At 35.5% G+C, this 27,885-nt stretch overlaps 6 protein-coding genes and 1 non-coding gene across 8 annotated transcripts; 5 read left to right on the forward strand and 2 right to left on the reverse strand.

Annotated features, from left to right (window-relative positions):
• The first annotated feature begins 688 nt into the window (after positions 1 to 688).
• Positions 689 to 5,018, forward strand: LOC108223477 (H/ACA ribonucleoprotein complex non-core subunit NAF1). Of its 2 annotated transcripts, XM_017397765.2 has the most exons (4): positions 690 to 939; positions 1,043 to 1,914; positions 2,416 to 2,493; positions 3,447 to 5,018. In XM_017397765.2, exons 2-4 carry the CDS (start codon positions 1,072 to 1,074, stop codon positions 4,776 to 4,778), a joined length of 2,253 nt encoding a protein of 750 aa, XP_017253254.1. In that variant the 5' UTR covers positions 690 to 939; positions 1,043 to 1,071; the 3' UTR covers positions 4,779 to 5,018. The 2 variants fall into 2 exon arrangements, with proteins under 2 accessions (XP_017253253.1, XP_017253254.1); XM_017397764.2 differs by having other exon boundaries at positions 689 to 1,914.
• Positions 5,019 to 6,836: 1,818 nt separating this feature from the next.
• Positions 6,837 to 8,805, forward strand: LOC108222211 (beta-glucuronosyltransferase GlcAT14A). Its single transcript, XM_017396119.2, has 4 exons — positions 6,837 to 7,685; positions 7,843 to 7,918; positions 8,018 to 8,133; positions 8,239 to 8,805. The coding sequence occupies exons 1-4, from the start codon at positions 7,070 to 7,072 to the stop codon at positions 8,748 to 8,750; spliced, it is 1,320 nt and encodes a 439-aa protein (XP_017251608.1). The 5' UTR covers positions 6,837 to 7,069; the 3' UTR covers positions 8,751 to 8,805.
• A 120-nt stretch (positions 8,806 to 8,925) lies between these two features.
• Positions 8,926 to 8,997, reverse strand: TRNAD-GUC (transfer RNA aspartic acid (anticodon GUC)). The gene has a single exon. It is a non-coding gene; the product is annotated as a tRNA-Asp (tRNA).
• Positions 8,998 to 9,124: 127 nt separating this feature from the next.
• Positions 9,125 to 12,445, reverse strand: LOC108224005 (probable galacturonosyltransferase 10). The gene is made up of 2 exons (XM_017398521.2): positions 12,177 to 12,445; positions 9,125 to 10,868 (listed from the first exon to the last, which is right to left on the reverse strand). Exons 1-2 carry the CDS (start codon positions 12,324 to 12,326, stop codon positions 9,417 to 9,419), a joined length of 1,602 nt encoding a protein of 533 aa, XP_017254010.1. The 5' UTR covers positions 12,327 to 12,445; the 3' UTR covers positions 9,125 to 9,416.
• A 2,490-nt stretch (positions 12,446 to 14,935) lies between these two features.
• LOC108220122 (F-box protein At3g07870) lies at positions 14,936 to 17,032 on the forward strand. Its single transcript, XM_017393800.2, has 2 exons — positions 14,936 to 16,387; positions 16,784 to 17,032. Exon 1 carries the CDS (start codon positions 15,169 to 15,171, stop codon positions 16,345 to 16,347), a length of 1,179 nt encoding a protein of 392 aa, XP_017249289.1. The 5' UTR covers positions 14,936 to 15,168; the 3' UTR covers positions 16,348 to 16,387; positions 16,784 to 17,032.
• Positions 17,033 to 17,575: 543 nt separating this feature from the next.
• LOC108222061 (putative pentatricopeptide repeat-containing protein At1g03510) lies at positions 17,576 to 19,124 on the forward strand. The gene has a single exon (XM_017395949.2). It carries the CDS (start codon positions 17,665 to 17,667, stop codon positions 18,949 to 18,951), a length of 1,287 nt encoding a protein of 428 aa, XP_017251438.1. The 5' UTR covers positions 17,576 to 17,664; the 3' UTR covers positions 18,952 to 19,124.
• A 1,526-nt stretch (positions 19,125 to 20,650) lies between these two features.
• Positions 20,651 to 27,820, forward strand: LOC108224095 (external alternative NAD(P)H-ubiquinone oxidoreductase B1, mitochondrial). The gene is made up of 10 exons (XM_017398649.2): positions 20,651 to 20,845; positions 21,554 to 21,830; positions 22,005 to 22,211; positions 22,374 to 22,624; positions 24,770 to 24,989; positions 25,188 to 25,292; positions 26,260 to 26,523; positions 26,651 to 26,772; positions 27,170 to 27,289; positions 27,384 to 27,820. Exons 1-10 carry the CDS (start codon positions 20,766 to 20,768, stop codon positions 27,469 to 27,471), a joined length of 1,734 nt encoding a protein of 577 aa, XP_017254138.1. The 5' UTR covers positions 20,651 to 20,765; the 3' UTR covers positions 27,472 to 27,820.
• Positions 27,821 to 27,885: the final 65 nt, after the last annotated feature.

The following is a 27,885-nucleotide window of genomic DNA, read 5'->3' on the forward strand; positions in this document are numbered from 1 at the left end:
AGATAATTCACTTTTTTAACATTTTCTTTTGTCATTAAATTTAATCCTCATTTTTATGTATGGTTCAATGCTATTTAGCTTGTCAATTTGTCCAAATTTCAAAGATGTGCCTTCAAATATCTTGCAAAAATAAAATGCCTTTGCTGTTTAGTAGTGTTTTTCAAAACGCAATTGCAAACACTGGAACTAATAATTATTTCTAATAATTTGCATATGCTAAAAAAGTAACAATGATTCAAGTATATCACAGTTTGGATGTAAAATCACCTTCAAGTACTCAGTTAGCCTATATGTAATATTAACTGAAAATTTAAAACTCAGAACGAAAAATACTAGAACAAGCAACTGTTTTTTTGAAACCTTTTGACTACATAATTACTAATATTTCCTTTGATAATGAATTCCTGTACATGCATAATAATGATATATATTAAAATCTACTTTATAAAATTTGAAATATATTGTAAGTACTCTAATATTATTATTTGAAAAATTCGTCTCGATTAACCAAATAACACATTAACGGACAACTAGAATTTCCGATTTTGATATATTTTGCAAAAGTTAATGTTGGAAAAGGTAGGACAAAAATGCAACTTGTGTACCATATCACAAATAAAACAAGAGCTGGAGGTAGAAATTGAAGTATAGCCGTATAGGCTTTAATTCAGGTTCAATTTATAAAAAAATAAAATAAAATAACAAAATAACGTTTTCCTTCTAAAACCCTAATTCCCTAAACCTCAGGGCTCAACGGACACACTCAAAGCCTCCTACCTGATTCTTGGCGCAACCCATTATATATACTCAGCCTCAAAGCCATGATATCTATTTGCCAAACCCTAGTTTCACTTGTTCATCATGGGGGGTTTTGTTAATGACCCATCTTTTAAAGTCAAGCTAGAAGATAACAAAGAGGCTGTTCTTGAATCTTCTGAGGTAAACAAATCAATTGATTCACTTGGTGCTTTGTATATACCTGAAATAGATGATCTTTCTTTGTCTTTAGCTGATTCTTTTTTGGATTTCGATTGTTTGAAAGATTATATTGAGGAGAATCAAGAACCATTTATGGCTGGTGTGAAACAAGAGTTGGGGATGGTTGGTGGTGAAGTTCTTGATTCAGGGGTTGTTGGGGAGAGTCTTGAAATGGGTCAAGATGGAAGCTTTGGAGGGGTTGGTGTTGAAGATGGGTTTAGAGAGGTGGGGTCTGATGTGGGTCGAGATGGGTTTCAAGAAGTTGTTGGGAAGAGTTTTGAAGTGGGTCGAGAAGATAGTTGTAGAGAGACTAATGGTGAAGATGGGGTTGGGAAGTTTGGGTCTTTGATTGAGGAAGAGATGGGGAAGGTGAGTTTGGATGAGAGTGGCGGTAATGGAGTTGGTGAAGGTTTGGGGGATATTGAAAAGGTTGTTATGTGTGAGATGGAGGATGGTTTGGAGGGTTTGGAGAGAAGTGATAAACTTGTGGGTGTTGAAGGGAGTGAATTGGAGAGAGGCGAAATGGGAAATGTTGAGTGTGGAGGTGAGAAGAGTTGTGAGATTGATGGTGCTGAAGGGGGTGGTATTGAAAAACCATGTTTTAATGGGAAACTTGGGGATAGTGGTAATACATTGACTATTGATGGTGTTGGTACTAAAATTGGGGGAAATATGAGTGACGAGGATGATAGTGAAAGTGAATCAGAGTCTGAGACCTCGGGTTCTTCTTCTTCTTCATCTTCGTCATCATCTAGTAGTAGTGAAGATGACGATGAAGATGATGATGATGTGAAAGAGGTTGAGGAGGGTGAAATTGACATCGAAGAAGGCGAGATTAGGGATTCAGTTGAAGATGAAATGACTGCTTGGAGTGATGAAGATGAGGAGTTTGGCATTGCCATGGCTGGACCAATTATGTCAGCAAACGAAGTTAAGGTAATTTATCACATCTGTTTTGCTTTACTTATTAATTGCTGGTGGTTAGTATAATATTCCCTAAGATTTTTAAAGTCATCAAATGCCTCGAGGTTTGCTAATCAATGACGAGGTTGAATATTATCGATATGGTTTGTTCTGACAAGTACTTAGTGGAAATATAGTTGACAACTTGCATAACAAAATCACCTATATAAGAGAATGACATGGGAATGGGTGAATGAAACCGCTCAATAAACCGATGTTCCGAATCTCTCAACTCCCCTGTGTTTGCAGAGACCGCGGGAGGAGGGTCTAATATACCTGGTAGGATACCCTTAACACTCAAAATGACTGAATGAGTAATATCTATATGAAATTGACTTTTTTGATGATTTGCACCCACTTAGTGATGTTTATTTTCCTATTGATGTCCTACCTTCTGGTATGTTATGTATTATTAATAAATTTTTATGCTATATATGAAGCTTAGATTTTTTTTACTGTTATCTCATCTTTCAGGTTCTGCCTCCTGTTCCTCCAGTGGATGTTACTTTACAACCATGTCATGTGACCCTTCCAGTAGGAGTTGTATTATCGGTAAGCTCAGTACATCTCCTGACTAGCATATATATCAAATTTTCCATTTAACTGTAAATAGAATTGAAATTAAAAGCGATGGAGAACAGTTTTTCTGCACAAGCTCCAACTGAGTCCATTAATCCTCAATTTTTATGGTTTTTTTTTTTATGTTTGAGTTCGGTATATTTGTATAACATTCACTCGACATGTAATTTGGCCAGACAAAGAACACATCTAACTGAATTAATGCTTGCTATACTTGCAAGTTAGCAAGTGGTACACAATGGTTCCATGTTTTGATCTTGTTAATTAAACTGAGGAATGATTGGTTTCACTAATTACATTTATTGATAAATTTCTGATATTACATTAAAACATATACTTCCTAATTATTACTAACTACCTATTTTCTGATGTGCATCTTTGGCTTTACACCTTACACTTATGGACCAATTTTTAGTAAATTAAAGATTTTGGTGAATAGAAATAATTAACTCAACTAATTACTTCTGTTTTTTTTTTAATCAATTTAAGCTTGGAATTGCCAAATTGATTTAGTGCTATTTTAAATATTTGTGCATCAATTTTAAATATCTGTTTCTGTAATGTTGCAATGCATAATTGAATCTTAAGATTTGGATGTATAGCTAGTATGCGAGTGTTTATGATGTGGGGCGTAGTAACATTTTCATATAGAATGTATATCACTTTGTAGTTAGTATTATATGCATGACCTCAGTTGGACTTCTCCTTCAAGCCACTCTCTGGCCGTGAAAAGCATTTTTCTTTCATTTCATGTATTCATACATGGTTAACTAAGTCCGAGTGACCACATTTACATCATTATCTTATGAGAGCGTCAATTTATCATCAAGAAGCTTTTCTTTATTAAAGAAAGAAGATTCTTGTTAGTCGCTGAATATATATTTAAAATTTTAAAGTCATTTCGTGATGTGTTTTCTTTCAAACAGATTGTTGGTACTCAAGTCATTGTAGAAGGGGTGGAGAAGCACGACCCACTTAATGAGGGATCAATTCTTTGGATTACTGAAAAAAGATCCCCACTAGGGATTGTTGATGAAATATTTGGACCAGTCAAGAACCCCTACTATATAGTAAGGTACAATTCTGAAAATGAAGTCCCTGTTGGGATTCAGCAAGGTACTTCAGTATCCTTTGTTCCAGAGTTCGTGAATCATATCCTTAACAATGGCAACCTTTACAAGAAAGGATACGATGCATCTGGTGAAAATGATGAAGAGATATCTGAAGAAGCAGAGTTTTCAGATGATGAGAAGGAGGCTGAGTACAAGAGGTTACAAAAAATGTCTAAAAGAGGGCCAAAAGACCAAACTCTTGAAAACAGGAAAAGGAATAAAAATAAATCTAAAAGAAGAGGTGGTCAGTGGGGTGGTGACCAACATTCATCAGCCAAAGAGCCAAATGAAAGAGTAGTTCAAGCACCATCTATTCAGAACCAACATTTTCGACCACCATTATCAGTGAATCAAGGCAATAGTTCAAATTCCATGCGTCCAGTTCAAGCTTTTGCAGGTGGCCCTGGATTGGTTCCGGTGTTTCCTCAGGCACCACAGGTCCCTGGTTTTGTGGCACCTTCCAGTGGAGTTTGGATGAATGGGATCCCGTGTCAACCACCCCAAAGTACCTTCTCGAATGGGCCTACTCCAAATAATATGCTGCAATTGCAGCAGAATCAAGCTCAGCAACCCTATCATATGCCTCCTTTTAATGGAATGCCACTACAACAATTTAGTACTGGTCAAATGATGCCCCCTAACTTTGTCTTTCCAGGTGGGCATCCAGGTTTTAGTATGGGAGCATTTACACCTATGAATCAAATGATGTTCAGCCAAAATAATTTTGGCCAATTGCAAGCTGGTGCAAGCCAAAATAACTTCAGCCAATTACACGTTGCTGCCGCTCAAAACAACTTCAATCATTCACAGGCTGCCATGAACATGCAACAGCAACATGCCATAAATATGCAAGGGCAACTTCCAATGAATTTTGGCCAATCAAATGCTGCTGTAGGAATGCAAGGCCAGCATGCCCCCTCAATTGTAAATAACGGGGACCAAGGTGTTTTGCCAAAGGAGAACCAAAACGAGCAGAATGGCAGTTCCCAACCACTGCCAGCAACTCCGCCTAGTACTGGAGGTCCTCAGAATTTCAGCAGTGGAGTAAAATTTGGCCGTGGAAGGAATTCATATCAAAGAGGTGGTGGACGATTTGGAGGTCGAGGTGGAAGAGGAAGGGGAAGGGGGAGGCAACAACCCAGGTGAATGCAATTGCTGATGCAATATTTCCTTTTGTACAAGACCTTTAGTCATGGATTTAATCACCTAGGAATCTGGTTTTGCTTTAAATTTTGGAAGTATAATTGTAATTGTTCTCGCATTTCAGAACATCGTTTTACCTTTAATTTTACCAGTTTCCAGTTTTTCTCTAAACTTGTCCTGCCAGTATGTATGTGTTGTGTGTGTGATACACCAAAGAAATACCAAGGATTTTTCATTACAGAACTTTTGAGAATTATTCTATTCCGTGGGGGTCTTGGTAAGCCAAAAAGTGCAAATATTGTTCAGTTAAATTAAGTATCGTTTTTAAATTTTATATTTGTCTAGCAGTATATATTAGATGAACATGTAATAAAGGTGAGTTGAAAAAGTAGCTGGGAAGTGTTTTAACAATATGCTGTAATTTGTATGTGCTTAAACATAAACTTTGATCACTTTAATTTGGATATTAATATCATAAATCAGTTTGAGAATAAAATTTAGGGGAATTATCTTGTATACTGTTTTTTCCATCTTATTTTCAAAAATACTACCTTCTCCAATCTTATTTTCAAAAGTACTACCTTCTCTAAAATATTTTCAAAAATACTATCTTTTTGAAAATATTTTCAAATATATATATATATATATATATATATATATATATATATATATATATATATATATATATATATCGACTCCAAAGATGAGGTCGAAAATGACATTTGAAAACTGAAACTTAAAATCAGGATTTCAGTTGTATATATGGTTGTATATGCAACCAGTATTTTTGAAAATATTTTAGAAAAGGTAATATTTTTGAAAATAAGATTGAAAACGTGGTTATAAATAAAAAAAGCCCTAAAATTTTAATACCATGAATATAAATGGCCCTGATTAAAATTTTCAACCATAGCCCCAGTAAAATAATACTGGTCTCCAGAGGAACTAATGGTCATCATCAATATCTCATTCATGGGTTGCTAGAGCAACACATCATGACTGCAACAATTGCAGCAAAGAATCGGTTATTTCATTATGTATATTGTCTAGTAACTTTTTAACAGTGTTGTAAAAAGCGCATTAAGCGGCCGATTAAGCGGCCGCCTAAGCGGAATCGGCCCTAAAGCGCTTCGATTTTGTACTAAGCGGGAGATTAAGCGTTTTTTAAAATTAAGCGGACAATTAAGCGGATTAAGCGGTCGTTAAGCGGATTAAGCGGTAATTAAGCGGTCAAAATGATGTTGACTTGCTAATTTTTAAAAAAAATAATTTTGAAATATTAATTTTTTAATAATATAACTATAATTATATTATAAAATTAAAAAAAATATATTTTATCAAAATATTAAAAATGCATATTCTTAACACAACATAATATTATTTTTAAATATATTAATATTATAACTAAATATTTAATTATATTTAATTAATCCGCTTATTGACCCGCTTAAAATTCCGCTTAAGCGTCCGCTTTACCGCTTAAGCGCTAGAAGGTCCTCCTGCCGCTTAGAACCGATTTGCGCTTTTCACAACACTGCTTTTTAACATCTACTATTTTTTATGTATCAGACGGAGATATGTACTAAGTCTAGACTTTTCACGAAAATAGCTTCCACCGTAGGTTATTATAAGTGGGATATAATTTGTATGGTTTGATTTTGTTTAGTATGGTTTGATTTTGTTTGGTTTATGAATGCATGTTAAAGAATACTAGTACATACTGTTCATTGTAATTTTTCCGAAATATTTGAAAAATATTACCTTTTGCAGGTGGCAAAGTACAAATCTTCAGATAATATTTACTATGACAATGTTTTCCTTGTAGTGAATGAGCATCGTTGTAGACTTCGTTTACCCATTTTATATTTCTTCTTAGCCTGTCATTTCTCACTGTTATTGCCCAATCTGAAAGATGCAGTACATGAAATTGTAGCTACTTTCTTTTTTTACCCCCTCATGCCTCTGTATTTATGTCTGCATATATGTATTTATGAGTGACCAACACTGAGGACCATTATTAGGGACAATGAATTTATGGGTTGTGGGGAATGTGTTAGTTGTGAGATTCAACTCTTCACTTCTTTGTTTTTAACTTTCTGTAATCACCTCAGCTCTGAATTCGACACACAGTTATATTTCTGATGCATATCGCTCTGCAGAGCTTTGAAGTCGAGTAGGTCCCCTCTATATCTTTGAAAGATCGGATTGCTGTAGTTCATAACTAAATGAGTTCTCTATGTTTACCAGAAGTTAAGACATTTTTCTTGTGAAACGATAATTTGTTATATCTTGAAATGAGTCCTTTTACGAGGTTTAGGAGAACTGGTCACTCTAACTCGGGAAGTATATTCAGGGATAGAAGTTGGTTCCATCCGTTTCTAGCTAGTTTATCCATCTTGATTACTTTGTTTATGTCTGCTGGTCTTTTAATGTTTTCATCTTCGTTTTTTTGGGATCCACATCAGTTCGACATTGTTTCATTTGCAAGGTCAGACTCAAGTGGATATTTTGTAGAGTCGGAATTAAATAGATTGTCTGAAACCAGTAGGGTTTTAAAAACAGAAGCACCAAGATTTGCTTATCTTATTTCAGGCACAAGTGGCGATTGTCAGAGAATGCTGAGAACCTTACAGGCTGTTTATCATCCAAGAAACCAGTATATACTGCACATGGATCTTGCAGCTTTGCCACGTGAAATGTTGAATCTAACAATGTCGGTGAAGAATGATCCTGTGTTTCATGAAATTGGTAATGTCTATGTGATGGAGAAGTCGAATATGGTTACATATAGAGGGCCTACAATGATCGCAACTACTCTTCAAGCAATTGCAATTTTGTTGAAGAAGAGCGCTAGCTGGGACTGGTTTATAAACCTCAGTGCTTCAGATTATCCTCTTATGACACAAGATGGTCAGTTTCTATTTCATTATCTACTAGTACCGTGATTTATAACATTTTTCTCTTATCAATCAAATGTAGAATACACGGAGATCATTCCGATAGTGCTGATTGCAGTATAAACTTCAATTTTCCTAAACCTGTCTTGGTTTGTTGTCTGATTGTGCAGATATGCTTCATGTTTTCTCTAATATGTCCAGAAATATGAACTTCATCGAACACACAAAGATACATGGTTGGAAACTGTAAGTAGGTATATCATGGTTTTATCTGATTTTGTTTACATATTCTTGAATCTGCAAAGAAGCATCTGGTTGCCATATTAGTTCTTCCTTTGCTTTCAGCCATCATAGAGCAAGGCCGATTGTGGTTGATCCTGGTCTTCACTTGTCGAAGAAATCTGGCATTTTCTGGACCACCCAACGGAGATCAATCCCGACCTCTTTTAAGTTGTTTACTGGTAAGTAATAAATTTCTTTACAAACTATGCATAGGATTGATTTTCAAATGATTCTAATAATGTGAACTTTTCAGTAAATTTTCATGACAAGTTTGTGTTGTGCAGGCTCAGCTTGGGCGATCCTCAGCAGATCATTCGTCGAATACTGCATATGGGGATGGAACAATCTTCCAAGGACTATCTTGATGTACTACACAAATTTTATTTCCTCTCCAGAAGGCTATTTCCACACTGTGATCTGCAACACTGATGAATATCGCAACACTGCAATAAGCCATGATCTCCATTACATTGCCTGGGACAGTCCACCAAAGCAACATCCCAAGTCCTTGACAATGAAAGACTTCGACAACATGGTAAATAGCAGTGCCCCATTTGCCCGAAAGTTTGCCAAGGATGATCCAGTTTTGGACAAGATTGATAGAGAGCTTTTAGGGCGTACTAATCGGTTTGTCCCTGGAGCATGGTGCATAGGTAGCTCAGAAGCCGGGTCTGATCCTTGCTTCTTTCGTGGTAATGATTCGGTGTTTAGGCCAGGCCCTGGTGCTAAGAGGTTGAAAGTGCTAACTGATCAGCTTCTGTCTAAGGAATTTCGAGACAAGCAATGTAAACTGTGATAAAGCAATGTCTGGAAGCTTATTTGAATCAGGTTGTAAAAGCTTATTTCTCCCAGCTCAATGCCAAGTTCAGTTGCCCAAGAATCAATCAAAATAACAACAAAAAATGCCAAGTTCAGTTGCTCAAGAATCAACCAATATAATAACAAAAAAAAAAAAAAAGAGAGAAAAAAATCGCCGTTGCCGGGGATCGAACCCGGGTCATCCGCGTGACAGGCGGATATACTTACCACTATACTACAACGACTCATTTGTGATTTAGAATCTGCTAGCTACAATATAAATATTTGTACTTAAGCTTAGACAAATTAACTTGTCTAAACTTTTCCAAATAAACTGATTGTAAACGTATAGTTAATAAGATCATGAGCTAATTAAGCCAAGCAAAAAACTTACTTTCCATCCTTAAATATATGAAGAGGATAATACTTACACATTTTTCGATATTACAAGAAGATAATTTATGAAAAAATAATAATATTACAACAAGATAATTTTAACTAAATCATGGTGTTCAAATTCACTAAGATGATTGTTCTCATCTATGAAAACTTAACATCTCAAACCATCAACTCGGGCTTGCCCCGTGGTACCTCTACCTCCTGTTGTGTTACTCTTGATCGCAACACAGACCATCCAGAGTGCAGAACTTTCTGGTGTCGAAATTTAATGAACATTACACTGCTGCAACAGAGGATGGTCATAACCAATGTATTTGTCCCAAAGGGGCTTATATTTCTCCATTCCTATTTTCAGCCAAGGCTTTGAGTTCCCATTGAAGTGCAGTACAGCCCCATTTTCAATCTGCTGAGAATCAACATTTGTGTAGCCTAGCCCCAGGACATGCCAAGTAGGGGCCAGTGGCTCTGTCAATCCATAGAAAGTTAAGAGTCCGGGGGGTAAAGTCCCGAGTTTCCATAATGTGCGGTCGACGTTTTTTTCTTGCCAATAGTGGTAGATTCCAGTTACATTCTTTTGCCGCCATTGAACCAAGTCAAAAACGTTCATTCCAAATGCCCACCCACAAGCATCTGGATCAAAATGTGATCGGATGAGGGGGTGAGAATAGTTCAAGTACTTGTGGTATCTGTGAAAGGTCTCCATGCAGGTCTCGACAGCACCATTAACATTGCCTTTTAGATCTATAGTGAATAGAGGTGATAGATCCTTCTGTACGACAACATCATCATCAAGAAATACTATCTTGTTCAGCGAAGAAAACACTTCTGGGATATAGAACCTAAGGTGATTCAACATAGATAGATATTTAGGGTTCCGGAACTTTATAGGAGTTTTGCCACCGTCGTTGTTGCCAGAAAAGTAGTAGCTCCGAGTTTCAGAGTCTTGGAGCTGCTTAAGAACAGGAACATAGGAAGCATTTAGCCAGGTAAACTCCTCTATCTTTTGTACATCAACAGTTACTCCTCTGAAACTGTTCATGGAGAACCATGCCTTCATCGCAGCATAATTTACTTCATCAGTTACGAGATGGAAGACTACCTTGTCAGGATTTTTGGAATTCAAAGCAGTTGAATTTACCACAACGGATGTTGCAAGAATGTTGTCAGAAAAGACACAGAAATGATACAGACTGTTATCTCTTAGTGTCATGGCTAACTGCCGTTTCTCTGCAAGTTTTTTTTGTATATTTGAGTTTCTGAACCATTCTGTTGTCAACCGAACACCAAGGCAGTAGAGACTCTTTGGTACTTCCTCTGCTGCTATCTGCCCATATTTGGAGCTCTTTTCACTAACTGAATTTTTCTGTTCTTCAAGACCCTGAATTTTGGCTTTCATTCTCATGATCATGGTGGCACTGTCATAATGGAGCTGCTGAGCTTGGTATAACAATAGTGCCATGTCACGAACAGCGACTTCTGACTCGCTCTTTGTCAAAGGAATTCGTCTAAAAGCAGCATTTGAAAGGAGGACCTGTGAATTACGAATCTGGGCACTTAATTCCCAAGCAAATTGGAGGTTATTGCTTTCTTTTGCAATTACTACATATGCCTTTGCAAGGGCAATTTGATCACTAAGTTTCCTTGTAACCGAATCAGCGCTCAGCATTTCATCTGTAATGTTAAGCCCTTCTAGGATCCTGTCTTGCCTGTAAGATTTCTGCAAAAGAAACAACCCTGAGTATGAATGTTTAATATCCTTACAGAAGGATTGGTAAGATCTAGGAAGAACAAGTATGGAGTCTAGAAATCAAAACAATGAGTTGAATTAGAACCTAATCGCAAAGTTCTAAATATAATACCGAGGTGACAAACAAATAGCAAGAAAAACAATGTGCTAGGATCGAGGTGTTCAAGCAACTCAGAGGAGTTCAATTATTGTTTACTGTACTGGCAATTATTCAAATGTAGAGTACATTTCTTCTGGTCCCATTTGTTACTTAACCTCTGGTTCTGAGGGAAGAGGGGGAAGCGGGATGGAAAAATCACTCATAGCACCCTAAACAGCATTGGAGAAGGTCAGTGTACCTCATCCAAGCACCATGGCATAGTTCCACAGACAGTCTTCTGTCTGGTGTGTGTGTGTGTGGGGTGGTGGGGTGGTGGGGGGGGGGGGGGGGGGGGGGGGGGGGGGGGGGGGGGGTTCCTACATCTTCAGGATACCATGAAAGGGTCTCTAATTAACCTTTAACCTTGCTTTAGCTAGACATATATGATATGTTCATTTGAAGAGTGGTTAGCAACTTATTTTCATAATATCTTCAGTATCATTCCTCTAACAAGAACCCCAAAACTTAAACAGAACAATTACCATCTCTTGAACAGCAGCATAACACAGCTTCTATTTGCTGAGAGTTAAAATTTTTAATTTATATGAAATGACCAACACATTGTCAAAGCTTAGAATTACTGGATCAAATGGAGTCAGACATTCCCCATCCTGTATAACACCTAATTATCCAGAATTATCTCAGCCATAATCAAAATTTTAAAATAGATCCTAGACTAACCTTACAATTCATCTCATCTATCGCCATCATTCTTACATGTTAGATCATATCATTTCCACATGCATACCAACACAAACACACAAATCCAATCCCTATTTAAGCACCTCTAGATGTGACTAACCAACCCCCCCACCCCCCCTCAAATCGTAGTTTTTTAGGCAAAAGCGATTGGAAACTATTCCATGTTTTTCCTAACAACCCTCAAAATACCCATCACATTAACACTGATAACACATTCCCATCAAAACACTAACAAGATCATCATATCAAAAACAAAATACACATAACAAAGTCAAATTCTTTCTAGACCAATAGTAAAGTCAAAACCTTTGCAACAACAAACACTGACCCATCAAACAAAACGCCAAGAACACACAGACCCCAGTCTCAGATTCACAAAAGACCACTACTTTAAGCTAAAAACACAACAATCAACAGCCAAGAACTGAGAAAACTACCTTGGACAACACAGATCTGGATGAAGAATTGGGGTCCCGAGTAAGCAAAACGATGAAAACCAACATCAGAAGACCACAGCACGTGAACCAGAACACATTTGATAATCTCCGGCGAACTGGACGCCGGAACTCCTGTCCTCTACGCCGCATTTTTAATCGGAAATGAACTCAACGCCCGAGCATTTGAGTGGGGAAATATGGAAATGATTTAGATACAGGATTGGTGTAAAGTATAGATGGATGTATAAATGGGGAAGTATGGTCAGTATTGAGTAGGCAATTAAGACCAGTTATTAGGAGGAATTAGGATCGCTCAACAAAGGAATTTTTATTGTTTAATTAGTTAAAAAAATATTATTTGAATAGTAAAAAATTAATAATTTGGCATATTAATTTATGAAATAAATTTAACATTTTTATGATTTATCATAAAAAGTATGTTGGTTTGATTTATTTTTTATAGCACATAAACAATTAATTGCTTTAGATTAGAGATATTTAATAATTATTTTGTATAAAATATATAATAAATAATAATATTTTTGAATTATTGTTGGTCATAAAGTAAATATTCTTTTATTAATAATAATTTTATTTTGGATTTTTAAGAATAAAAAGTTAAATTAATAGACTAGAGTCTAGAGACTCTAGACTACTTTTCTCCAACTCTAATATTCCCTCTGCTAGGATATATCTTTTTTTTGATTTTTTTTTTCCACGTATTTTTGATAGTTTTGACCGCATACTTATAATTATCATTTTCAAAATTTAATTTTATGAATAAAAATATGATATTAATGCTTTTATCCAAAAAAATTTTAAATAATGTCTATAAGTGTACGGTTAAATCTCTCTTTAAAAAACGTGAAAAAAAGTCAAACGATTATTATAAATTGACATAGGAAGTATTTATTTGGTTCAGGATTGTTTGCATAAATTCGGCCAGCATAATTTATTCAATATTTTATATTTGTTTTGAAAATTCATTTGATTATACTGTATTACTTAAAATAAATTGTTATCTATGAATGCAATATTTATTAAAATCTGTAAAAAGAAGCCCAGACATCAGACTTTATAGACGAAAATACGAAATATCAGAATAATGATTAATCATAGATTAATTTAATTTCGATTTTATGTTAAGAGACAGTATTACTTTTCATTATTAAATTATTATTATTTTCAAAAAGTCCAACAAATTAAAGCTATTTTTTAGAGAATATAAATTATAAAATGAACATGTTGGAACACGTGGACATGAAATATTAGACTCACTTTTTATTAAGTTATCTGATACAAAATTAAACATATTTCACAATTAAAACGGGGAGAACTCGATTTGTATAATTGTATTATCTTAATTTTCTTACATATTCATTTGATTTGATAACGGTCGAGTTAATTATATAACAAAATTCTGTTTTGAAAGTCGATAATCAATCATAATTAATCACCGATTAATCCCTATTTCGTAACTCACCGAACTAATTAAATATTCGATTATTCAATTAATCATCCGATTAATCTCTTATTAATTTTCGATTAATCATTGTTTCATGAATTAACCGATTAAGAGGGGTGTATACGATTGAGATTTTAATAGATTGTTTTTAGTCTATGAATTTTATTGGATTGTATGTCATTTTGATTTTGTGCGGATTGTTGATAAAATGTCGTAGAGTTGATAGGATTTAAGCACAATACTTCAAAATCTCTTTGATTTTGATGAGATTCCAAAAAAATCCATCAGCACTTGAATATCATCAGATTTTGATGGATTTTAAACAATCCCAATTGAATACCATCGGATTTTAAAACATAATTTAAAATCTCAATTGAATACCACCAGATTTTGTAGCATAATTTAAAATCCCAATTGAATACTTTAAGATTTTAACGGATTTCAAACAATCTCAATCGAATACCCTCGGATTTCATAAATAAAAAAATACTTTAAAATCTCAATTCAATACTGTAACACCCCAGTCCCACATCGAGGAGTGTGGAGACTTTAGTTCAGTTTATAAGTATAAGTACTACTACTAATTGCACCAACAAATCATGATCTTTTAGGGGGCTGTGGTGGGCCTGTGGATTACCCAAGGTGTTGCAATTGGGCCAGTTTATTTCGGCTTATTTTCGGATTCGGAATTCGGGACTTGACCCGATTTTCGGAAAAGACTCGGGATTTGACCTGGGTTGTTTCATATGGTATCAGAGCCAGGTTCCCGAAAGCTTGATTCGTCAAGTTGTCGGAGGTGGGGACACGAAGGCTGGTGGTATTATCCCGCAATAGACAGAGATCCGGAGGCGGGGACACAAAGCCAGCCGGTATTATCCCACAATGGCTAGAGAGGTTCGATCTGGGCCTATGGGCTATGGGCTATCCGTTCGGCCTGACGAGGACGTCAGGAATTTAAGTGGGGGAGTTTGTAACACCCCAGTCCCACATCGAGGAGTGTGGAGACTTTAGTTCAGTTTATAAGCATGAGTACTACTACTAATTGCACCAACAAATCATGATCTTTTGGGGGCCTGTGGTGGCCTGTGGATTACCCAAGTTATTGCAATTGGGCCAGTTTATTTCGACTTATTTTCGGATTCGGAATTCGGGACTTGACCCGATTTTCGGAAAAGACTCGGGATTTGACCCGGGTTGTTTCAAATACACCCCTGTAACTGGCTGTAAGTCCCGTTCTCATTTTTACCGTAACAAAATAATAAATCGATTACCAAGATTATAAATTCTTTATCCTGTATTTATTCGATCATTCTAATCATGATTTCATTTCTGAACCATATAAACCCGTCGGCCATACAGGTCGGGTCATCCCTGGGAATACGTATATAATCGGATCATAAGTTTGGGGTATTTCAAAATCGCTCTTACAAGCTCCCCCAATGTTCGAAACCTAGGGTTTCATTCAAGTGTAAGTCATTTCCCATCTCTCTCCAATTAAACTATACATACATATCTTTGTATCTATCAATGTCAGATTACATACCTCAGGAGCTCTTACATGAAATCCTCATTAAATTACCTGTCGAATCTCTTGTTCGTTTCACTATTGTTTGCAAATCTTGGTACTCTATAATCACTGATCCACAATTCGTTAATTTACAATGCAATTATGCTAATTTGAACGAGAATAAGAAACCCCTTTTGGTTAGATTTTATGATAGGGTTGTGAAAGAAGAGAATTATACCATTCGTTGCGATGATGAGACATTTTCGGAGGAATTTACGAGGGTCGAGTTTCCATTTAAGAGCCCACTTGGGTATTTTAGGATTGTTGGGATTTGTAATGGGTTAGTGTGTTTGTCGGATGATTTGTTTGGGGATACGGAGAGGGTGATTTTGTGGAACCCAGCGGTTAGAAAGTCGGTTGATATAGAAATGCCTGTTAGGCCGAAGTATCCACATATGTTTGTTCTTGGTTTTGGGAATTGTCCTGTGACGAATGATCACAAAGTGGTGAGAGTTGTTTATCTTAAAGATTCGTCGCTAAATTTTACGGTGCCTCCTGAAGTTCAGGTTTACTCTTTAAGTACTGGTTCTTGGAGGGATGTTAATGCTGGAGCTCCTCTGAGTTATATGGTTGAATATACTTGGTCCCAGGTTTTTGTTTCTGGCTGTGTTCATTGGCTTGCGTATCGTAAGCAAGGGGAAAGTGGTTCTCGTAATTTGTTAGTTTCATTTCATATGGGAGATGAAGTGTTTGGTGAGGTGATGCTACCAGATTCATTGGCTAATGATATTGTGTATGACATGTCTGTTAGCATATGCGGGGATTCTCTTGCTGCACTTAAATACAATAAGGAAATTGGACAAGAGTCATGTGTTGTATGGGTGATGAGAGAGTATGGAGTTTCTGAGTCATGGACTAAGTTATACACTATTCGTGTGCCAGAGACGTTGACAAGAACGATAGGCTTTAGGAAGGACGGTGAAGTTGTATTATCATTATGTAATAATGAGCTAGTTTCTTATGATCCGGTAACTGGTCAGATAAAGGGCCTAGGTATCACTGGAAATATACGGTCGTTTTTTGTTGGTAATTACGTGGAAAGCCTAGTTTTGCTGAAAGGACAAAGTAGCCTCAGAGAAGGTATCCCAAACCTTTTTGCTGCTGGTGCAACAGAAAATGCTGTTATAGCAGAGCAATAATAATTTTGGAAGATAATGCTGAGAAGACAAAGTAGGCAAGGTAGATCACTTCTTGTGTGCATAATACTGATATTGTAATGATTTATGTTTCTACCCTGCGTGTTTGTCCCCCACCCCAATTGAAGGCCAATATAATTTCTATGCCATAATATTGTCATGTTAAAATTACAATGAGAATGCAAAAAGCCTGACTTTGTTACTTCTTTTCTCTTTTGAATACCGCTCTCATACTATTTACCATGGCAACTTTCTCAGGGTTGCTTTAAATGTATTCAGGTCTTTGAAATATTTTTCATTTGCATGTATACATACATCAATAACACAGACAAAATAACGTGTCTTGGGCGAAAAGAAATTTCTATTTTCTTACTAGTCTCATCTTATGTTGTTGTGTCATAGACTCATAGTTCTCCTAATGGGATTGATTCTGGCACAGGTTCAATAAATGGAAATCTCGGTATTCAAGTCTGATGGAGTTTCGACGGGAAGGCTAATGGGCAACAAATTGATAGAGGCATAGAGCCTCTCTTCTCCTTTTACTTGTAGTGCAACTATTATCTCATCAGTCATTTTATTCATTTTGATTTTCCGACTTGTTTCTTTAGCAGCATAACAGTTCTATGTAATGGCGTAAAATTGTACTGATATAAATTTTTTTATATGGGAAACTCATAATCTTTTAAGCTCCTGCTAGTATAGCTTGTGGTTCATGTTGAATTTTGGCTTGTCGATATCTACATATAGTTTGCAAATAGTTTGCAAGCAGTATTATGCGATGGAAAAAATTGATGTGTTGATATGAAACCATAGTTTTGGAATAAAAAAAATATTTACAGGCAGCAAGTAGTTAATTATTATTAAATTTTTTTCAGAAAATAACTTGCTTATTACGAATCTGAGGTGTTATTAATTATTATTGTTATTTTCAGAATTTTTTTTTCACTTATCATGAATTTGAAATTTTATACGATTAGGCCAATGTTTTTAAAGCATATATGTCATCAATCAAATTTGTCCTTCCGATTCTTCTTCCGTCCCAAATCGAGTGCTCTGTTTACATGCATTTTGATGTATTCAGAAAAATATCTATAAATAATATCTTTTGATTTCTCTGCTTCATATAAACATATAACCCTCATAATATTTTTATTGAATGCATTAAAATATGCAAAAAAAAAAAAGAATATTTTTATAATTTATTAAAATGTGTGCAAAAGAATTGTTAAACTCATTTTAAGACCAAGAGTAGTTTAAAAACAGAAAATTCTGACAGAAATCCCGCTAAACGGGCACATAATCCAAACATTGTGCAAGAAAATGAGCTCCTACTCATCAAACTATCTACGCCTACTATCACTTACAAAGCTCTTAACATCTCACGTCAACAATGCTCGTCACGACCAAGCCCTTTCTCTCTTCCACCACATTCACTCCACTCTCTCTCTCGACCCCTTTGTCTTCCCCCTTGCTCTTAAGTCCTGCGCCGCCATTAATCGCCCTCTTCTCGCCACTTCCATTCATTCCCACCTCATCAAAACCTCCCACATCACAAATAACCCTTACATTGCGTGTGCCCTTATCGATATGTATGGCAAATGTGTGTCTATCGCGTCTGCACGCCAAGTGTTTGATGAAATGCCTGAGAGAAATGTGGTTATGTGGAATGCTATGATTTCGATATATGTGCATTGTAGTGATCAGGTGGGAAAAGGGTTGGAGTTGTTTGAGGTTATGGATGTTTTGCCTAATCAGTCCACGTTTAATTCGATTATAGCGGGGTTGAGTGAGGTGGAGGATGGGTCGTATAAGGCGATTGAGTTTTATAGACGGATGAGGGCGTTGGGGTTGAAAGCTAATTTGATTACTGTTCTTGCTTTGATGAATGCTTGTGTGGGGATGGGGGTTTTGAATATGGTTAAGGAGGTTCATGGGTATTCGATAAGGAATGATATTGATTGGCATGCGCATTTTAGGAGTGGATTGGTGGAGGCGTATGGGCGGTGTGGGTGTCTTGATAATGCATGTGTTGTGTTTCGGAGTTTGCAAGAGAGGGATGTGGTTGCATGGAGTAGTTTTATTTCTGCGTATGCGTTTCATGGGGAGGCAAGAACTGCGCTTAAAATCTTTGAAGAAATGGAAATGGCTAAAGTAAAGCCTGACGCGATTGCTTTTCTTGGAGTGTTGAAAGCTTGTAGTCATGCTGGATTGCCTGATGAAGCAAGAATGTATTTTGCTCGTATGCATGATGAGTATGGTGTTGAACCAAGAAGCGATCACTATGCATGTTTAGTGGATGTTTTGGGTAGATCAGGGAGATTACATGAGGCATACGAAGTCATTAGAGGAATGCCAGTGAAGGTGACTGCAAAAGCTTGGGGAGCTCTTCTAGCTGGTTGTCGAACTTATGGAGAAGTGGAGCTGGCAGAAATTGCAGGGAGGGCATTGTTTGAGTTAGAACCTGATAATGCTGCAAATTACGTGATATTGTCCAGAATATATGGAAATGTTGGGCGTCGCGATGAGGCGCAGAAAATTAGAAGAGAAATGGAAAAAAGAAAATTGAAGGTGGCACCTGGTAGTAGCTGGGTTTTCAATCATGACTGATGCCATATGTGGATTGGGGGAATTGTATGTATATACTATAGCTGGAATGATCCTCCTGCTTTAGATTCTCGGTATTGGAATACACTATCCTGTCATCCTGATTCCTGTATCATAAATTTTGAAACATCAGTAAATGAAAACCTTCTCCTTTGTTCTTTTGTCATTCATATATTTTAGTTGAAAAGTGTGAGGCAAGACCGCAAGAGTATCTCCAACTCTACCTGGTCCTCGGTTAAAATTGGTAAATTATATGATAAATAAAAATGATTGAGAACATGTAAGTAATTCTTTACTCGAATCATACATTTTTCTCATCTAAAAAGTTAACTGAAATATTTGTTTAAATTTGTTGAATTTTCATGAAGATTTCATATCATCCATTATCATAATAAAATAATATATTATATTTATAATAATTTGAAATAATAATAACAAACTATTTTATATAACGTTCATCAAATTTTTACGACGCTTTATAGGTTCATCGAATTTTATGTGATACATATTATCACGTATTTATATTGTTCGTTTGTGTTTTTTAACTTAAAATATTACTGCTCTTATAATTTTTTACAATTCGTTAATACCATATTAATAAGTAATTAATAATAAAAATATTACATATATGTTTTTCCTTAAAATTTGTTCATATTATTTTATAGAACAAAGTTCCATGTAGTCCACATATTTACTGTAGTACCGTAGACCACATATGTTCTACAACTATAGAATGACATAAAAACATTGCAAATGTGTTATTTTGCAAATCATGTTCTATAAACATCATTATTTTGTTAAAAATTTTGACAATCCTAAACATTCTACAAGTTAAATAGTGAAAAACACATTATTCTGCAAAACATGTTAAGTTTGCAGAACATATTTACATATTACAGAACATATGTGTTCTACTTGTCGAACATAAATGATTTTCAATATTTTTCATGAAATAGTGATATTTATAGAATGTATTTCACAAAATAATAAGTTTCATACATTTTGCAATATTTTTATGTCATTTTCTAGTTGCAGAACATATGTGGTCTACGATACTACAGTAAATATGTGGACTACATGGAACTTAACTCTTATTTTATAATATGCTGGGGCAAGAACAGCTAACCACGTTATCTTTATCAATCTTTGCAGCAAACGACACCCAATCATTCTCAGCTCCAAGTACCTAGCAATGGAAAAATGAGATGCACGAGATGTTAACAAGCCAACAACCAAGGCCACCTCTTGGTCAGAATAAATAAATGATATTGTGTCATGTGAAATGCTTGTGCTATGATGCTATCACTAAACTATGAATATTTATTGAAATGTTTGTTACATCTCTAAATTATTGTACTTACATTTCTTTAACCTTGTAAACACCAAAGATGAGATGACACTATGAGAGGGACTACATTGTTCATAAAACAAACTAAGGTGACTTGCACTACATGGGACATGGCCAATTCTCGGACCTGGGGATCTAATAATGTCATCAGGATTAGTAAATATGATATTTTTTCTAATTTTTTTAATAAATATATTATCAACACATTTTTATTAAAAAAAAAATTTTTAAGTATAATATTTTTACATGATCTAAATTTTAAAAATATATTAAAAAAAAAGTTAGAGGGGAGGAGTATGACTTTCAATTTTATTCTTCTACCCAGACCCGAAAGAATGGGACAGGGACATCAAATGTTGCCACTTGTTGTGCCACCAACATTACATGCCCATCCAAACAAAACAGACTGTAAGTCTGTTCATACCCAAAGCCACTCACACTAATCTTGCAGTCTTGGTTCTGTAAGAAAATGAGGGGTTTCTCTTACTTCATCAAACATTTTCATGGCTCCCCTTCTTCTTCCAAGCTCTTGATCCTCCTCTCCATCAGGTCATCATTTTTTGCACCCTTTTGCATTCTTTGCATACCCTTTTAAAATATCTGTATGTGTGTGTCAATTATGTGGATTTCTAGTGTTTTGTTTCAGTGTCATTATTGGCTTGGTGGTACTTTTTCTTGTGATCTCATGATTTGGACTTTTGAGGTTGGAACAGTACTGACATTTGTAAAGTTTGTACCTTTTCTATTTTTGGTAATTGAAAGAAGTCACTTTTTATGTTGATGATGTTATGTTGATTGGATCATGTTCTTGTGTGACTTATATTGAGACCCACTGTGGAGTTTCAGTTTCTGTTTCTTTTGTTGAATAATGATTAAACTCATGGATGTTTTGCATTGGATTGTTAGCTGAGTTTAACCATTATTAATCAGGTTCTTACATATTTAGTTGGCAAATTCAATATTAGGACTCGATTTCGCTTCTAATTATATATATTGGAGACTCTTACATTAACTGTTAATGACAGTAGTATATAAATATTGCTTTACATAACTGCTACAAGTGGCATATCTTAAACTTGGAATGAGAACTTAAGATAGCATTTTATGTTTCTTTTTCTTTTTGCTAGAAAAATTATATTTCTTTTTATTTGTTCCATCTTCTATATCTGATTTCTTGTTCCCCAGTGTATGCCTGCTAATTTGATCATCCATGTTTGTTAAATGTTTCTGAAAGCCATCACATGTTCTTTACTGCAGTGGTGGAGGCCTTGTAGCATATGCAGACTCCCCAGTTGATAGTAGAAGCAACTACTCAAAATCCACAAATGTTGAACCAAAGAAAAAAAGGATTCTGGTTCTTGGAACTGGGTGGGCAGGTACAAGTTTCCTGAAGGACCTAGATATCTCATCATATGACGTTCAGGTGGTTTCACCTCGAAATTATTTTGCATTTACTCCTTTGTTACCGAGTGTGACATGTGGGACAGTTGAGGCACGAAGCATTGTAGAGCCTGTCAGGAACATAATAAAAAAGGTAAAAGCTATTGATATTTTGTACACCTTCTTAATTGTGCTAAATAGAATTACATTACATTTAATAGCGTTGTTTGATATTTATGATTTTTCTGATATATGCAATAGGAAATATCTTTTCCTATCTTAACTTCCTTAGCTGAAATAGTATTTCTTCTCTACATTAACCCGACAGAGAAATGGAGAGATCAAATACTGGGAAGCTGAATGCCTCAAGATTGATCCAGCAAGCAAGAAAGTTTTCTGCAAAGCAAATCTAGATGAGGCCTTAGTTGGAAGTAATTATTTTTCGCTGAATTATGACTATTTGGTTATAGCATTAGGAGCACGAGTAAATACTTTTAACACTCCCGGAGTTTTGGAGTTTTGCCATTTTATCAAGGTAATATATTTCAAGTTGGGAAAATACATGAAACAACCTGGACATCAACAAATATTTCTACTGATAATACAGTAAAGTTCTTAATTAAATTCTTACAGAAATTGCACTTGTAATTTCTTAGATTTTCTCCTTTTCTGAAGAAAACTGTGCCATGCGTCGCAGGAGGTTGAAGATGCTCAAAAGATTCGCATAACTGTAATAGATAGGTTTGAGAAGGCGGTCCTTCCAGATCTGACTGAAGAAGAGCGAAGGATTAACCTCCACTTTGTAATAGTTGGAGGGGGTCCAACTGGTTGTGAGTTTGCAGCAGAACTGCATGACTTTATCTACGAAGATCTGGTAAAATTATATCCCAGTGTAAAAGATCTGATAAAAATAACACTGATTCAGTCTGGAGATCATATCTTAAACACGTAAGGACACAAAGCTTATACTAAATTTTCTGTTGCTACATATTTTTGTTTTTGTTCTCTTTGTTGCTTCTAACACAACTGCTTCTTATATAAGTAAATGTTTGGTCTTTATGTATTTATAATTATGCATATAACGTTCTTAACTTCTCTTCATAAATATTTTGGCTGTTCTAGTTAATACGTTCTTCTAGGAAAATGAACCTTCTGTAGCGAAGAGAGTGACAGAATTGCTGATAAAGGGCTAGAGTTTCTCCTTTATTGAAGTTTTAAATTACATTAAATGAATGAGAAGTTTTATTTTTGTAGCTAATGATTTGGAATTTACCATCCCTATGAGAAGGATTTGTGCAGGAAAAATTGTCTCAGTCTAAGTAGTTCATGTTGCAACTGCGCATGGAGGGCCAAGTGTTCTAAAGTCTGGATATTATCAACTACTCCCGCTGTTTTTTAATTTATGACGCTTGACTTTTTGCACACATTTCAAAGTGTTTTGACCGTACACTTAATACAATTTTTAATTTTTTATGAATAAAGATATGTAATATATACTATAATTTAGAAAAAGATAATTTTAAAAATAATTATTTTATACCCGGTTAGGCACTTTGAAATCTGAGCAAAAAGTCAAGCATCATATATTAAATAACCGAAGAAGTATATAAACAACAATAGGTAAAAACTGTTTGTTGAGGGCAATTACTTTGGAGGAAGGTTACTGTTAGTTGCTCTAGTTTTTAACAAGGATTTGGTCTCAGGCTTATGCAGTACTATCTGTTAATTATGCCTTGTGGTTGTGGTATATTGGAAAATAGTTTTTTGGCTATATATGAGTGCAGAGTGGTTTGTGGTGCGACGTGCTTCTTTTGTATGACATATTAGGTTGCAAGTTGCGACCACAGAGTTACTGATAACATCCCCATTTCTTACATGGATTAGAGCTTATGTACAACTGTGGTCTGTTGCTGAAAAATTGAATTCGTAACTTCGGAGTCAGCCAAAGTATCATGTAGGCCAGCAAGGTGAAATAAATAGAAACATATATGTGAAGCAAATTGGTGCTTTTCATTATCTACTAATTGTTCTTAGAATAAGCAGAAAAATAGTTAGAGCATCTCTAACGGTGTTGGCTAAAATAGCTAAATTGGACCTCTAAGAGATTATGTAAACTTTGTCGAACCTGTAAGACATGTGCTCCGATGGGAGTGGCTATACTGATTGGCTATATTTTGAAATGATATGTTATTGTAATTTCAAGTTATTATAAATAGAATATATTGTTTTAATATGGTAATAGATGATGTGGAATCTTGCTACAGTTCTCTAGGGTTGGTCATATATAGCCAACCATTTCATATTGGCTATATTTTTTGCCAAGGGAAATTGCCCATTGGAGTGCCCCTTTTTTACATATTATCTACATTTCCTATATATGGCATGCCACCTATACTTTTTGCTAAGGGTTTTAGTGGGTTGGAGATGCTCTTATGGGATGGTCCTGGTGTACTGCATACAATTGTTTGGTTGGAGGAAGTTTTACTTTAAATTTTAACTAATTAGAGTGTTCCCCTTCTCTGCTTTTATTGTAATTTTTTCAGTAACTAATTTATTAAAAAGATAGCCCCTTCTATTCATGTATCTCAGGAATTTTACCCTTCTGTGCACATTTGCTTACAGTAGTGACTGTAAAGCACAGACAATAACATTACCTGGTGTGCATAACCTGTGTTATGTTTGAAAATAATATTTTTGCATATTTACAATGTTTATATAGTTATAGACTGCTGTATGGTGAGTTGCGTTGTGGAGTAACACTTTTTGTTATCTAATTGAATATTGCATCCACTCTTGTAATTATTTTTCCTCTGCAGTTACTGTAACTCATCCTATCGCCTTGTTTGTCATTATTTAAATTGGGTTTTCCTAAAAGGAGCTTACTAGTGGAATATAATGTGTATATCAATACTTTCTTTGTTATATCTTATACAATACAAGTAATATATCAAGTTTTGTTTCTCATCTATGAGCTTTAAAGATACAGATATGTCTTCTGATGTTGACCGTGTTGATTTTCAGTTTAGAAGGTTCACACCCCAAGATCCAATTGTCTAGAGCATCAAACTTAAAGTCCTTTGTGTCACATTGCAGGTTTGATGAAAGAATCAGCACGTTTGCTGAGCAGAAATTTCGCAGAGATGGGATTGAAGTTTTAACAGGATGTCGTGTTTTAAGTGTTACTGAATCATCAATCAACATTAAACATAAATCCACAAAGGAGCTAAGCTCTGTATCTCATGGAATGGTTGTCTGGTCAACTGGTGTGGGGACTCGCCCAGTTGTAATGGACTTCATGGAAAAAGTTGGCCAGGTCTGCTTTCTACTTGGATTAACTAGAATTTCTCATTTGTTGCTTGTATAAGATGATTATAGTTGGAATGTTGCACATAGGCAGGCTTGCAATATCACATATCACATGACATAGTCTTGTTTCTGGCTTACTAAAACGTTTCAAATCAGCAAGTGGTGTTGGCTTTGGCTGTAAAATTAAATTGTGTAACTTATGCAGACTGATAGACGGGCTTTAGCTACTGATGAATGGTTGCGGGTAAAAGGATGTGAAGACGTATACGCTCTTGGTGATTGTGCCACCATTGATCAACGTAAAATTATGGTATGCAAAATATGTAGCTTATTTTTCCCATTTTTGCAATTAAAAGTTACTGGTCCAGTTAATATTATAATGCATTATCTACTAAAGAAGACTACTATAACAGTCTATCTGTTCTGTCAAGTCAATTTTCTTTTTTTGCCGAGTACTCCTGTCCCGTTTTTCTTGTCCCCTGTCACAACCCACATTTTATTCGGTTATAATAAATAAGCTATATGTTACCAGAATTTTGTATTTTTTTAAAAAAAACTTAACAAACTTAATATGTAATTTACCATATTAACCTATATGGGCAACCTTTTCGGGACAAAGATATAAGAAAATGGGGACTAGAAAATCGGGACGGGGGGAATACAATTTTTATAAGCAAAACAGAATACAGAATTTGAGATCAATAGAGAAGAATAAGATCTGGCTCTTTCCAATTAAGTATCTAGACTTATTTGATGATTCAGGTGTATCCTGAATCTGAATCCAACATTACTAAAATTTGGGTCTACCCTGAATCGAATCCTACATAAGCCCAAAGTATGTGAGCCCACCACAGCCCTCCAAAAGATTATGATTTGTTGATGCACTCGGTGGCGTACTTAAACAGTAGCCTATATTCTAAACTAATTGTCTCGATGTGGGACTAGAGTGTTACAATCTCAATCTACTAAAACCAAAAGGCTGACCTGAGCTAAGCTAAGATACTATAACTTCTGAAGCATTTTTCTAGTTCGTTCTATTATTTGGAAGTCAGTTGACTAGTAAATTAGCTTGTCATCTGGAAAACAACAAAAAATGCTTAAAAATTCATGAATGACTGTTGATACAATCAACTAAGCTAAAATAATTGAATGAAGTAATAGAGGACCCCCCAGAATCATCAGGGCCACTGAGGTTTAATAAAGTCCATAAATTCTACTAGTGTTTATCTGAGCTTAATCTACTAGTGTTTTGTTTGTATAAATTGTTGTGATCTCAGGAAGATATTAGTAGCATATTTAAAGCTGCCGATGTCGATAACTCTGGTACACTAACCATTGAAGAATTCAGACAAGTAATGGAAGACATGATCATTCGTTATCCTCAACTTGATCTGTATTGCAAGAGCAAACATCTTTTGGAGTTAACAGACATTTTCAAAGATTCTAAAGGAAACGTCAGAGCGGAAGTTGACCTGAAAGGGTTTAGACGAGCACTTGCACATGTTGATTCCCAAACAAAGAGTCTCCCTGCAACTGCTCAGGTGGTTTGTTTTTCCTCTCATTTCTTGATCAATAAAATTTTATTTCGTAATTTAGCAAAAAAAAAAACTTTTTTAATATCCAGTTTATCGATATTTTCAATGCCCTTTCTGTGATTTTATGTGGTAGGTTGCTGCTCAGCAAGGTGCTTACCTTTCTAGATGTTTCAATCGCTGGGATCGATGCAAATCCAATCCAGAGGGCCCTCTCCTCTTTGATAAATCTGGACGTCATGAATTTCGTCCTTTTCTGTATGTCCTAATCCTCGCAAGGCTCATTTTATTTAGTTTCAGTCCTTATACTGAAGCATTCGGCTGAATTTTATAAAAAGAAAACAATAACTGAATGAGCTCTTTTAGGTATGGAATAATTAAACTAGAGCTTATATTCATGCCCATGTAGCTCTGTAAATCATTGATTAAATTTGAGTACTAAACTTGTATTAAGCAATACGTGTTCTGAAGCTGATACTAGCAACAAAAGAAAATTAAGTTAAGCATTTTAGATCTCTACTATACTTTATTATGATTCTAAATTTTTGTTTATATGATACATCAACTTGTATGAGTTTCATAAAGAACTTAGTTGTATTAAACAGCACTATATGTTTCTTTGTTAAGAAAATCTACAATTAATCTTCATCACAAGGTACAAACACCTTGGCCAATTTGCACCGTTGGGAGGTGAACAGGCAGCAGCAGAACTGCCAGGGGACTGGGTGTCTATGGGTCGTAGCACTCAATGGCTCTGGTATTCTGTATATTTAAGGTAAACTGCATCTTTCCTTCCAGTTGATTGTATTTGCTTCCCTCATTTGTTAATTGTTTTATTTTTCCTCTTTTTCTTTAAAATGAACTTTTAGCAAGCAAGTGAGCTGGCGCACAAGGGTACTAGTCGTATCCGACTGGACAAGGAGATACGTCTTTGGGAGAGACTCGAGTCGTGTTTGAGACATTAACTTTATGGTAGTGCCAGCACGACGGCCAAATAATGCTGGTCAGTGGGTTAGTTGTCAGTCCAGAAACACGTCTATGTATATCTGCCAATTATGTGGGCTTCTCTGCATGGTTTACTAGGTTTTCTCCTACATATGATGGCAAGCTTTTAGGTTGCAGTGTTTTTTTTTTGTTCAGAAAACTTGTTCAGTTATATTTCTCATGAACTAATGATCTTCTCCATGAAACGAGTTGCCTTGTCAAATTCGGGGTGATTCTTTAGATGTTGTCTAGAAGTATCAAGGAATCGATGAACATATTCATTCAGCTGCAATCCTATTGGAATTAGCAATTATTTGGTAAATTTGCATTACATTAACTATATTGCATTCAGTCTTATTCATGCAAACTGCAACACATCATAAATTG

Source organism: Daucus carota, chromosome 5 (genome assembly GCF_001625215.2).
Source record: "Daucus carota subsp. sativus chromosome 5, DH1 v3.0, whole genome shotgun sequence".
NCBI lineage: Eukaryota > Viridiplantae > Streptophyta > Magnoliopsida > Apiales > Apiaceae > Daucus > Daucus carota.

Bases quoted from the DNA above. Each gene is read 5' to 3' on its own strand.
- LOC108222061 (XM_017395949.2), top strand. From the start codon at position 17,665: ATGAGCTCCTACTCATCAAACTATCTACGCCTACTATCACTTACAAAG.
- LOC108220122 (XM_017393800.2), top strand. From the start codon at position 15,169: ATGTCAGATTACATACCTCAGGAGCTCTTACATGAAATCCTCATTAAA.
- LOC108222211 (XM_017396119.2), top strand. From the start codon at position 7,070: ATGAGTCCTTTTACGAGGTTTAGGAGAACTGGTCACTCTAACTCGGGA. The intron at 7,686-7,842 runs GTCAGTTTCTAT...CTGATTGTGCAG, and splicing joins TCCTCTTATGACACAAGATG to ATATGCTTCATGTTTTCTCT. The intron at 7,919-8,017 runs GTAAGTAGGTAT...CTTTGCTTTCAG, and splicing joins AAGATACATGGTTGGAAACT to CCATCATAGAGCAAGGCCGA.
- LOC108224095 (XM_017398649.2), top strand. From the start codon at position 20,766: ATGAGGGGTTTCTCTTACTTCATCAAACATTTTCATGGCTCCCCTTCT. The intron at 22,625-24,769 runs GTAAGGACACAA...GTCACATTGCAG, and splicing joins GGAGATCATATCTTAAACAC to GTTTGATGAAAGAATCAGCA. The intron at 25,293-26,259 runs GTATGCAAAATA...TTGTGATCTCAG, and splicing joins TTGATCAACGTAAAATTATG to GAAGATATTAGTAGCATATT.
- LOC108223477 (XM_017397764.2), top strand. From the start codon at position 862: ATGGGGGGTTTTGTTAATGACCCATCTTTTAAAGTCAAGCTAGAAGAT. The intron at 1,915-2,415 runs GTAATTTATCAC...CTCATCTTTCAG, and splicing joins TGTCAGCAAACGAAGTTAAG to GTTCTGCCTCCTGTTCCTCC. The intron at 2,494-3,446 runs GTAAGCTCAGTA...TCTTTCAAACAG, and splicing joins CAGTAGGAGTTGTATTATCG to ATTGTTGGTACTCAAGTCAT.
- LOC108224005 (XM_017398521.2), bottom strand. From the start codon at position 12,326: ATGCGGCGTAGAGGACAGGAGTTCCGGCGTCCAGTTCGCCGGAGATTA. The intron at 10,869-12,176 runs GTAGTTTTCTCA...TTTCTTTTGCAG, and splicing joins CCAGATCTGTGTTGTCCAAG to AAATCTTACAGGCAAGACAG.